Source organism: Sapajus apella, unplaced genomic scaffold, assembly GCF_009761245.1.
Source record: "Sapajus apella isolate SASKATOON/1434 unplaced genomic scaffold, GSC_monkey_1.0 scaffold44, whole genome shotgun sequence".
In the NCBI taxonomy this organism is placed as follows: domain Eukaryota; kingdom Metazoa; phylum Chordata; class Mammalia; order Primates; family Cebidae; genus Sapajus; species Sapajus apella.
In genome coordinates, this window is record NW_022436984.1 from 5,023,512 (window position 1) to 5,036,096 (window position 12,585).

The 12,585-nt window shown below is 44.8% G+C and overlaps 1 protein-coding gene across 3 annotated transcripts in view; it reads right to left on the reverse strand.

Moving 5' to 3' along the window:
• The window catches only part of XDH (xanthine dehydrogenase), a 77,701-nt gene that overhangs the window by 26,072 nt on the left and 39,044 nt on the right, over positions 1-12,585 (reverse strand). For all 3 annotated transcript variants that reach the window (XM_032239224.1, XM_032239226.1, XM_032239225.1), the window contains 9 exons: positions 11,106-11,189; positions 9,485-9,654; positions 6,554-6,677; positions 4,771-4,890; positions 4,191-4,287; positions 3,120-3,244; positions 2,257-2,390; positions 1,737-1,824; positions 468-554 (listed from right to left, as the gene is read on the reverse strand). In XM_032239224.1, coding sequence (XP_032095115.1) covers positions 468-554; positions 1,737-1,824; positions 2,257-2,390; positions 3,120-3,244; positions 4,191-4,287; positions 4,771-4,890; positions 6,554-6,677; positions 9,485-9,654; positions 11,106-11,189 — 1,029 coding nt within the window. The remainder of the gene's footprint in view (positions 1-467; positions 555-1,736; positions 1,825-2,256; positions 2,391-3,119; positions 3,245-4,190; positions 4,288-4,770; positions 4,891-6,553; positions 6,678-9,484; positions 9,655-11,105; positions 11,190-12,585) is intronic.

Genomic DNA, 12,585 nt, shown 5'->3' on the forward strand with positions numbered 1-12,585 from the left:
TGACAGTGTGTATCCCTCTCAATACCATTCCAATCATTGTTAATAATTTGATCACTGTTAACAGTTTGGTATATGTTCCTTCAGACACTTTTCCACGCATGCTATAGATAGCAATATATATTAGTATTAGTTTATATGTTAGTGTATATATATTACTGTTGCATGCATATACACACACACACAATATCACACACTATCCATAAAGCATAGTAACTGACTTTGCTAGCTTGGCAAAATATCTTGAACAAGAAGGATGTGTTTTTAACCAGGTAAATAATATGATCATCATGGTGCTTTAGAGATTAATCGAGGATGGGAAGCCTGAAGGTGAGGACCCATTAGGAGACTGCTGCAACAGTGACAGACAGGGCCTGGGGAGGCCTGCGCCTTGTGGGAACAGGCTGTGGGGCCCACCCTTGGCCTCGAAGTCAGCTCTGGGTGCAGGGGCGGTGGCACATCCTACTCACACTCTGAGAGAGATCCTGGGTGTTCCCCGCATTGCTGAAGTGATCCACCTCCAGAGCCACAACCTTCCCAGTCTTCATGAAGCCAACCTGATAAAACGGGAAAGAAGAGTGATTTATCAGAAGTCCCATTTCCACCACCTCTCTTTCTGTCTCTGATCCTCCCTCCCACTTATGCCACCTGGAGGAAATGAACAGAACACCACATCAACCCATGAGAAAAAGGTGACCTTCTGAAGTCACCAGAAGGTAGCAAGGGAAGAAAAGAGGAACTGCCCTCTCCCCAGTGGCACACAGTTGGCTCCCCACCCCTGGACACCCTTGTCCCCACACCCCTTCTTCCTGCTACCGGCTCCTGACTTCTAGTAAGGAGGTTGGAAAGAGAAAGCAGGTCATGATAGGGCAGGGAGGGGAGCACAGGGAAGAGAAACTAGGAAAGATACTGGACTCTGCCCGCACAGCTTTTGGTCAGCAGACAAAAAAGTTGCATTTCACAGGAGCACGCACCTCCTTGACCTATGTACTCTGTTAGAACACCCTCTATAGGCCATTTTACAGGCACAGAAACTGGGACTCGAAAAGATCAAGGAACTCTCTTCAGGCCCAGAAGAGTTTTGGGCTAAGAGAAATATAATTCCTTGCTGGGAGTGAAACCATGAAACAAACTCAGAATAGGTCAAAGGCCATATTTAAGGCCAGTTCATGAAGAGAGGGCTCCCAGGTTTCTAGAGCTGGGCTAAGCCTGGTAAAGCTATGCTGACGTATACAGGGAAAGGGTGTATTGATCATTACAGAAACCCAGAAAAGGGACTGTCCCAGAGAGAAGTGTGGGCTGTGCCCAACCGTGGTCTGAGAAAACAAGTACCCGTCCTAACATCTTGGGCCTGTCTAGGCCCCTGGGAAGTTTTACTTCTCACAATATATTACTAAGCTATCATTCTAGAATATTTTTACATCACACTACCCAGTGTGATGGGTTTATCCTGAGTATGCTGGTGGTGAATCATGTTTCTGAGCCTGACCAGACTCAGAACACAGCAAATTCACAGAAGTCATGAATGCCAGCCTTGAGAGATGGGGTGCCAGCCTCCCTCAGCACTGCCTTTCTGTGTTGCTGTTGGCCTATTTGAATTTTCCTTCTTGCTATTTCTTATTTGAACTTCTACGGATAGGCAAAAAGTCAGAGTGCAGCCCAGGACGCCTGGACATTCGGTCCCAGGTTTCCTTACAAAATGGCACTTCCCATCCCAGAACAGCCCCAACATCTAGAACCTTGTATCTGGCCAGGAAGGGATGTCTGCCACCAGTTATCAGCATGTCCTCATCACGGTCCAGCATGCAGCGCACAGGGCGGCCGGTCCTGGAGGTACCAAGAGGGTTAGAAGCCTGTGAGCCTTCAACAGCAGCTCAGCCCTCTGAGTCTCAGAATGAAAACAGCTGGGAAGCCACCTTTCCCATTTGCACACTGAGCAGACCTGTACTGGGCTGCTTTGCCATCTAGACACTGTGCTAGACAGGGTGAAAAATATAAGGACGCGAGGTATGTGCTCGCCTTTGGAGAGCTCACAGCCAAGTAGGGGAGATCAGATGTGGACACCTGTGCCAGATCACAAAAGAACAGGTAATGTTACCCTCCCCCTATGCCCACGGGTTCTAAAAACAGAGGGCTGTGAGAATTCAAAGTAGGGGGAAACTAATTCTAACAGGGGGAAATCCAGAAGGCCTTCCTGGCAGAGGCAGCCTTAATTCTTCTTCCCAGAGCCAGATGGGAGAAACAGGCTTTGCAACTCACTTATATGCAGCCAGGGCCACCGCTGTGGACACCACGGTGCTTCGGGTTTCTTTCCCTCCAAAGCCTCCTCCCATTCTCTTCACTCGAACCACAATCCGGTTTGCTGGAACTCCCAACATTTTTGCAACAAAGCTCTATGGGTGAACGACAGAACACTCACACCGAATGCATTATTTGAACATATTTCAGGCCTGGTGGACTTAATTGCTGCTGTGATTTCTGAAACTCCTTGATTCAAAATCCCCATGCAGCCTGCGGTTAGTGAGGCTGAGGCTGCCAGACTGAAATCGGGCACTGGTTTTTAGCCAGAGGCCAAGTAGTTGGTCACGGAATACTTTTAGAAACTTGTTCCATCTGACCAGGTGACCAGGGACTGGTAGGTCATGAGAGCAGGACCAGCTGCCAAAAACACTGGCCACCACCGTCACAGGCAGTAGAGAAACAAGGAATAATTGAGCTGCTGTAGATAATTTAGGGGTCTCTGTGGCTATGACTTAATCCGACACCTTCATTTTACATGTGAGGAAACTGAGGCAGGACATAACTTGACCAAGGCCATAGGTACTGAAATGATAACAGCCAACCTGTACTAGACTTCAGACTAAATATTAAAACTTGTCTAATAATTACAGCAACCCACCCAGGCCCCATTTTATAGATGAGAAAACTGAGGCTGAGAAAGGTTATGGAACAAGGTCAGTGACGCCAGCTTGTTGGTGAGAGTCTGGCTCCAGGACTGACACTCAAGAACCCTCTGGACCAGCCCACTTCTCCCTCTTCCCATTTCCCACATGGTCCTCCTGGTCTGCTAGGAGCTCCCCGCTATCCTGCGGGCCTCTTGAGCTGCCCCAAAAGCCATCTACCTGGGTCTTCATGGTGTTCTGTGTAGACACAAAGAGCTCCATCTCCCCTGCCTCGCCTTTTGGAACAGCAATGGTGCAATGAGTCTCCAGGTAGAAATGTTCTTGGCCGCCAATGTATAACTCCCCTGGGGAAACAGTGAGATCTGTCACAGTGAGCCTGATGCTACAGAAGGGGCCAGTTTGCCTAAGGAGAGAGTATACTTTGCCAAATGGCCTAGGCAGGAAGCAACTGGTCACAGGGTTACCTGGGGGGTAACCTCAAGGTTTCCCACTTGGGGTGGAAAAGGATCCCAAAGTCTTAGCTGTCTGGGAGCTGAGTGCTCCACCCTCATCCCCACCCCCACAACAAAGAAACCAGAATGACACTGAAATGCATCCAGTGCAAAGTTCTCTTCTCACTGCAGCTTGTGGAAATCAAGGATTTCGGAAATTGTCACTGTAAAATTTTGAAAAAGTAAAGCAGGGATTAATAGATGTGATTGAAATGCTGAAAACAAGAACATCTTCTGGAACCTAAGCTACCAGGCCTAGTAGAGATCTGGCTTCCTAGTAACTTCACAAAGCACAACAGCCAATGTAAAAAACATCTGAAAGGGGTAGTCAGGTGCGTTGTCTGGGGTGAGAACAATGGATTTGATTTCACAGTGTCAGAGACAGAGGTGGAGGGAGAGGAGGGTAGAAGGAAGAGGAAGGAGGATGCTAGTTAAAGATGGGTAAGGACTGCCTTCAGGTGGGGGGAGAAGGAGAGTCTATGTGGTTAGAGGCCTGGCAGACCTAAGGCCATCAGGCATCTATGGCCGTTATCTTCCCTAGATGGCCTTCCAGATCAGAATACTCTAGAATCTCTTTAGAATCATTAGGTCCAGCCTAGAGACAGGGGAGTAGAGATTAAGATGACTGAGGCTCTTCCCCAGCCAACTGTCTACTATTTTACTACAAACATAAGAGGGAATCTTCTGTTAGGAAATGCCTGGGAATCACTTCCCTGCTTCAGGGTTCAATGCATATCCCTTGAACTGTATTTGCAAACCAGGGCCGCCCCATTCCCACTGCTCTATGGAGCAGCTCTACCTGACACAACATTATCCGCTTCGGAAAACCCCTTCTTGAGGTCTCCTTTCTCAATCTTCAGCTCAGATCCATAAAAGGAGTTGTTCTTTATAGCATCCTGAGGATCACAAAGAAGTTTCAGACATGCGGCTTTTAGGAGGATGGGGAAGATGGGTTCTGGTTAGGGAAAGAGAAGCTCTCTGAATTGTTAACTCTCTCTTCTCATAAATAAATCTCTATATGCTTCACATACAGACTTGAAGTAAGCTCAGCTATAGCCCAGGGAATCATATTTCTCCATTCCCTCAGCTGCAGATGGATAATCCTGGACCTTGAAGAAAAGCAAAGAATACCACAAGGACCAGATGGAGGTGAAATTGTGAAAAGAAGGAACTCGGTTTGGCTGCTGTTAGTGAACTGAGCCTAAGACCAAAAAGGGGAAGGTTTCCTAGAGCCTAAAATCCCAGAGTTGAAAGGAATTTTAAAACCCATCTAGTCAAATCCCTAACTGCTGCTCAAATCCCTCCTCCGGGATCCTAATAAATGCACATCCAGGGACGGGGAGCCCACTCCTCTACACAGGCAGCCCATTCTCAGTTACCTCAATTGTGATAATGGCTGGTAGTTCTTCATAGGTGATTTTCACCCCTTGGGCAGCTCTCTGTGCGTGTTCCGGGGTGTCAGCCACCACAGCACCAATGATATGCCCAACACAAGTAACCTAGGAGCAGAGACAGACTGTTAAAGAATGCAACCAGGCAATCAGGCTACAGTGAAACGAATTATTTTTGGATTGTTCAAAAAGCCAAAAGAAGTCCCTGCCTTCATAATAAAAGCACATTTTAGGAATGCCCTGGGGCCTCTGAATTCCTTATCTTACTGATATAGGGTCACTAGGATCAAGATGGTCAACAGATTTCATCTCAAGGGCCAATTCTGATTATTTAGTACTGGCAGACTATTGAGTTTGCCATGAGCAGAAAGGGGGATATTGCAGCACAAGTGCATTTGTCAGTTAGGACTTACTCCAACACCATTGGTCTTCTTACGGAGACTCAGAAGACAAGGCCATGATGGGCTAGTTATTATTAATAGATTATGCCCAAATCTCAGGCCCTGACCCCCAGTTTTACTTTCTTTTCACCACACCACTGTCTTTTACGTTCTATTTCCCAGATTTATTCCAAAAGCTTCTCAAAGGCTGTAAAGGCTGTAAGCATCAGTATAAGACATGTAAGACATATATTTATAGAGAAGATATACTTCATCTAATACCCAAAAGCAGTTGCTCTCAAATGCTGGTTCTTAGACTTGATAATCCATAAAAAGATTTAAAAATTTATATGATAATGATTGCTGTTTTCTTTTCTTTAATAATTCAGTTTCATAAAAGCTTAATGGATCTCCTTCAGAGATAATTTTCATCCAACATCCCCCCAAAAGTAAACAACAAAAATTTTTGTCGAGCACATCACTTTAGAAGATGAGGTTTCTGACAACAGGAATGAACAGTTGGGATGCATGTCTCTGACAATTCTAATGGGAGATGTCCAGAAAGCCTTCCTGGCAGAGGCAGCCTTATTCTTCTTCCCAGAGCCAGATAGAAGAAACATTTCCCAAAGAAGTTATTAACTTATTTGATTAGCGTAATTGGCTAAATCTGGTTGACTCTCCCTAGCCATAATGCTAGCATTGCTCTGAGAAGCTCTTAAAATCCACAAAGAAATTTGTTCTTCTATGAAATGCTCTCCCCATGGAGTCCTTGTTCTCATATTTTTAGTTTTTTGTTCTCTCCTTCACTTTTACATCAATAATAAGATGAATTCGCTTTTCAGAAATACTCATGTCTAATTTGCAACATTTGATGTCTATTGGAATTAAAAAATGGCTGTCAAGAACTATCTTATGAAAAAAATATAAGGACTTATGTAGCAGCTGTCTTAAACATTTGAAAATTTTTGTTTGTTGTTGCAGAGTTTCATGTAGTCAAAATCAATAGATAAACTTTCGTATTTACCAATTACCAATACACATAGTGGTGGTATTGAGATTTCCAGTTAGTTTGTTAAATGTATTCTTATTTTATTTTAAATAAGGAGCTTACTGTTGTTTCTTAAGAACCCAATTTCCAGTTCAAATGCAATCACCAGCCTTGTTTTACTGTCACCTTGGCATAGAGACATCCTACTATGTACAAACAGCAGCCATCAATTAAATAAGCTAGTAACATATTCTATCCCTCTGTGGATTGTGGCCATCCAGTTGATGGCCACAATCCATGCAAATATACAACCTTTCCAGATCAGGGGTTTAGAGCAATGTACACAAATTAAAACTTCAATACTTATTCCATTTACTTCATATAAAAAGAATCCAAGACCTACCTTATCCTTTGCAAAGACTGTCTCATCATTGCAAATTCCAGTTATGTTACTCCCAGGAATATCACCAGCAGAAATGAAACAAACAAACCCTGGCACCTTCTTAGCTTCTGATGTTTCTATGGACCTGCAAGAATGAGCAGTGTAAGGGGCCAGGCCAGCAAGCTGGAGCAGGGGACCCATCACCTGGTTGGACAACTCTGTTCTTATTTTGATGGGCTTGGTTTCATCCTAATTCCTCACTTCTCTGCTTCTTTTCTATTAGATTCTAATTCAATTATATTCTATTCTGCAAATGTCGATTAAATGCTCACCATGTTCAGGCCACTGTCCTGAATGCTGCTGGAGATTCAAAGTGAACAAGCCAGCCAGGCTTACTTTGGCTCACACATGTAATCCCAATGCCTTGGCAGGTTGAAGTAGGAGGATCACTTGAGCTCAGGAGTTTGGGACCAGCCTGGGCAACATAACAAGATCCTATTTCCATTTAAAAATAAATAAAGTGAATAAGGCAGGCCAGGCCTCTTTGGACCTTACATGATGCCCTGTCTGGTCTCCAAGTACAAGTGAGCCAAATCAGAGTGAGCAGCACTTACTCTGGAGAGCTCTGGCTAATGCACATATCACACTAACTCCCTTCCAAAATCAGCACAGGGGCCCTGCTGTGCCTCGGCCCTGAACTGATCCAACGGCTCTGAACAGCTTCATACAGCTGGATTTCTCTCCCCACATTCATGGTGCTATTCCAGCATGACAGAGCATCCTACCATAATTAGGCAACATGAACCTCTAAGGGAGAATCACTGACTATAGCATCAAGGATAACAGTACCAACTATGTACTGATCACACTGGCACATGCTCCATGGGGAAATAGGGCGACGCATTTCATGCAAAGTTGTGGAAGCTGAAGTACTAACCACATTCCAAATGCTTAATCTTCCTGAGAAATCCTGAAAGCACTTATCCTAATTCCCATTTTATGTTTGTGGAAACTCAAACTCGAGGAACTCAGGTACTTTGTCCAAAGTCAGTAAGCCAGACAGCAGCGTGACTGGGATTATTAGAACTGAGGTTGTTAGGAGGGTTAAGCTTTGCCCTGCCACACTCACTTCCAAGAGTATGCAGCCCGGGAAGGCCCCGATTGTTGCAGTTATGACAATGTCAACCCCCTCATCCTCTTCCATCCATTCACATTGCTTGGATGGAGGTGGTTTGAGTGTAGACAATGTGGGTCATGGTATTGTCAACATGGGCTCAAGACAAGGAAGAAAAGGGAAAGAATGTGTCTTATAGCTGGCAATCACAGGAACTTAAACACTTTTTTTTTCGGGGACCTGGACAGGTTTATTCATCTGTTAGATTTCACCTGTGCCTGGTTCACCCTTCCTGGAGGGAGCCCATCACCAGGCTAGGAGCAGCAGCAGAAAAAAGACCAATGACAAGGGAACCTGATCCCTAGTCCACTCAGTGGACCCAAGGAAGGGCTTTTCCTAGCTGCTCAGCTCAGCAGGCTATGTGTCTAACGCCCAACAGGAAACGAAGTTCACACTCTCTGGCTTGAACATCCAGAGGCAGCACAACACAGGTGTTCAGGTTGCTCAGCTTCAAACTCCAACTCTGCCACTTACCAACTGTGTGCCTGGGGCAAGTTACATACCCTGCTTGTGCCTTAGCTTCCTCATCTGGAACAGAGAGGTGATAATAAGACCTGCCTATAAGGTTGTTGTGAGGAGTAAACAAACTAATATATTTAAAGTGCTTTAAACGAGGCTGTGGCACTTTTGCTTTTTTTTCCTTTCTTTTTTTTGAGATGGAATCTTGTGCTGTCACCCAGGATGAGGTGCAGTGGCATCATCTCGGCTCACTGCAACCTCTGCCTCCTGGGTTCAAGTAATTCTCCTGCCTCAGTCACCTAAGTAGCTGGGATTACAGGCATGCGCCACCATGCCAGGCTAATTTTTTAATTTTTTGTAGAGACAGGGTTCTGCTGTGTTGGCCAGGCTGGTCTCAAACTCCTGACCTCAGGTGATCTGCCTGCCTTGGCCTCTCAAAGTGCTGGGATTACAGGCATGAACCACCACACCTAGCCACTTTTGCTTTCTAATACCTATTTATGAGAGCAATATTTGGCCATCTCAGCTGAGTTCATTTTATAACTGAGTCAAAATCTTAACATATATCATTGCTTAGGTCAAAATAAAACCTTCAGTTATTATGAGCAAAAAAAAAAAACCTAGGTTGTAGCAAATATTAAGTGCTATATATGAGTATTAGGTGTTTTATTATTATTATTATAGAAGTGATAATTTTTGCTATCTGAGGTCTCAGAGTTCAGCAAACATCTGCAAGTGACTATTCTCTGCTAGGTGCTTTATAGACAATATTGCTAATCTTTGAAGAAACAGCTCTTTACAGACAAGGAAACTGAGAGTTTAAGTACATGGGCCAAGGTCTCAGTTGACAGGCACCAGAGTTGGAATGCAATCCCAGGACTGCTACACTCCAAGGCCATGTTCTTCCCATAAATGCTAACTCAAGTTCTAACGAAATTCTGCATTTTAACCAAGCCTAGTATCCAAAATGCAGATCTAACCGGGTCCTGTCCAAAGCCTATCCGCAGCTTCTCAGTGTTTTTTGGGACAAGTGTCATCTCTCTGTTTAGGGCTCCCAGGCTTTCCTGATCTGGCCCCTGCTGACCCCTCCCAGGAACAGAACTCCTCCAGGTGCCACCAGACCCCGAACCCTTCCTGCTCCTCTCCAGACTGTGGTTTTGAGGTGAGTTCCCATCTTCCCCTCTCTCTAGCTTAGGAGGTCCTGGAGGAACCTCATTATCTGTACATCTCCATGACCTGGCAGGGTGCGAGAAATCTTGTGGGTACTCCCAGTGGCCCCTCACAAAGTTCCACCAGCTCCTCCTGGCGGTGACACTCACTTGATCTTGGCGTGGGCCCGGGTGCTGGTGACTAGCCGGAGAGAGAGCTCATTCTCGTAGCGAGGGATGTCGTCACAGTACACGGCCTCACCAGAGGCCTGCATGTTTGCTGCCAGGTGGGGCAGGGGCCGGCCCACCATGTCCTCCTCAGACTGACCTTTGGGCACATCCTGGAATGACAGGGTCATGAGTCAGCCTGAGCTGCCGAGGACACTGCCCCTCTACAGGCCCAGGGGACACTGGAGAGCTTCAGGCTACATGGCAAAGCACACCAAGGTGTAGGAATAAAGGTTGCAGAGGTGCATGGGGCAAAGGGAACAGGAAGGTGCATACGTAATGGCAAGGGTGGTCCTAGTGTTGTTATATAAAAGAACAACAAGAAAATGAGGGACCTAAATGTCCATTAATTGGGGATTGGCTAAATAAGCTATGCAGCCCTCATACAACACAACAGTATGCAACCATTAAAACATACTTTTGAAGAATTTTAATCAGAAGGATTGTTCATGCAAGCATAAAAACAGGACATGTGTTTGTGTTTGACAATAATTTAAATTCTGTAGGAAAGATAATATATGTGACAAATACAGCACACACATGTCCACATATGCATAAGAAATAATGAAAAGAATTTAACAAAAATGTAATAATAATTTGCTCTTGGAGGTGGAATTTTTGGTGAATTTTATTTTCTTTATATTTTTCTGTATTTTCTAAAATGTTTTACATTATTGATTTGATAATAAAGTTCTGTTTTTGTTTTGCAAAGTAACTATAACAGTGGGTCATATTTATTGAGTGTTTCACCACATGCCAGGGACTATCTAAACAATTTACTTTTATTAACACATTTCATCCTCAAAACCATCTTATGAAACAGGCAGGCCATTATACACACTTGCAGGTGAATATAATTAACTTGCTTAAGAGGCACACAAGAGGATAAATAAGTTGTTCAAAGTTGCACAACTATGAAATGGCAGAGTTTAGATACAAATTCAGGCAGTCAGGCCCCAGAGCTCATGCTTGGGACAACTACCCTCCAGTGCACAGGGGGCAGTAAATTGTGGCCCGGGTCCACTGCCTGTTTTTGTAAATAAAGTTTTATTGGAAGACAACACACTCATTCATTCATGTATTGTTGGTGGCTGCTTTTATGCTACAATGACAGAGTTGAGAAGTTGCGATAGAAACCATCTGGCCCACAAAACCTAAGATGTTTTCAGGAAAAGTTTGCTGACCCTTTACCTAGCACCTCTCAAAAAGCTGGGGTAGATAGATGGTTGGTTTGTTTGTTTGTTTGTTTGTTTGTTTGTTTTAACATGCTCAATAATACTTCAGGCTTTGCACATTATTCTTCAAGTAAAAAAAAAAAAATCTGTAAGGAACAGGTGCAGCTGGGAGTCTAATCCCAAGAGAGAAATTTAGGTAAACAGGAGAAAAATGTGACATTAACATCTATATGATTCTCATTTTCTTCACTGGATATTTAAGCACAAGAGTAAAGAGCTTTATGCACCTACATACAATTCAAGTTCGTCACTAGCCGATAGTCACCCACTAGCCAACTGATGTGGCCTGCGCAGTCCCCTGATATTAGCCATATACTGATTGTACTCACTTGGAAGAGCTGGACGTTGGCTGGGGGGTCTTTCTGAAAGAGTAAAGTTGCACTGGTGAAGGTGGGGTCCAGTTTACCACACTTCTGTGGAGACAAGATAACAGAGGTGACCAGGATTATATTTCAATCATTGATCCCTTCCGTGGTTATCCCTAAATGACCACAGTGACAACTGATCCCCTCGTCTCGTCTCTTCATTTCAAGCCCCTTTGAGTGCTGGCTGGATCTCTCAGCATCCAAACATGGGCTCTGAGAGTTCAGCATTTACGGGCAGCCTCAGCTTCACTGCTGGCCCCACACTGTACCCTGTAGACTGAATGGTCTGTACCTCCTCCAACACTCCAAACTCTTTCCCTCCGTCTTACATTTATGACTGCTGCTGTCTCTGTTGGGAATATCATTCTCCTCCAGCCTTCCTGGAAAATTCTTCCTTGCCCTCCTCAATTCCATGGGAAGCATTTAATGATATGGAAAATGTTCACAATATAATCCCAATGGAAGCAAAGGAGGATTTAAAGCTTTATATGCAGTGTGGTCCCAAGTCTTTTGAAATATATCCACATTAAAAGATAGGAAGATGGCAGGTATTGATAGACAGATGGAAGGACAAATAGAGAGAAAGAGATGGGGCAGACAAACAGCCTGACAGATGAACAGATAAATGCAGGAAAAAGATCAGAGGAATTAACCAAAATACTTAGCAGTGGTTTTCTCTGGGATTTGAGAGTAAGAGTAATTTTAGGTTTCATTGATCCAATCCTATATATATATATATATTTTTTTTTCTTTTTGAGACGGAGTTTCGCTCTTGTTACCCAGGCTGGAGTGCAATGGCGCGATCTCGGCTCACCGCAACATCCGCCTCCTGGGTTCAGGCAATTCTCCTGCCTCAGCCTCTGAGTAGCTGGGATTACAGGCACGCGCCACCATGCCCAGCTCATTTTTTGTAGTTTTAGTAGAGACGGGGTTTCACCATGTTGACCAGGATGGTCTCGATCTCTTGACCTCGTGATCCCCCCGCCTCAGCCTCCCAAAGTGCTGGGATTACAGGCGTGAGCCACCGCGCCCGGCCCCCAATCCTATATTTTTAAAGTTTGTTTTAAAAGTTTGTTTTAAATCTGCTGTTCCTGCACCAGGGGCATCCTCTCTGCTTTGTGCTCCTCCACACCCATCTCTGCAACTGTCTCCCACGTGCAGCCTTCACCGTCCATGTTCTCCCCCACACTGGGCTGCCCCCTAGCACCTTGTGAAACTTGGCATAGGAGAGGGGCAAAACAAATTCTTGGTGAACATATTTCAGGAGCTGGGCCCCATCTCAGCCTGCACTCTCTCTTGAGGGCACATCCTGTGCATTCCACGGGCTCCTGGTTAGTGCAGCCCCACCTGACATTCCCATTCCACCCTACCTACTCATCACACTGCATTCCCTTTCTCTCTCTCTCTCTCTCTCTCTTTTTTATTCTGTATTTTTAGTAGAGAT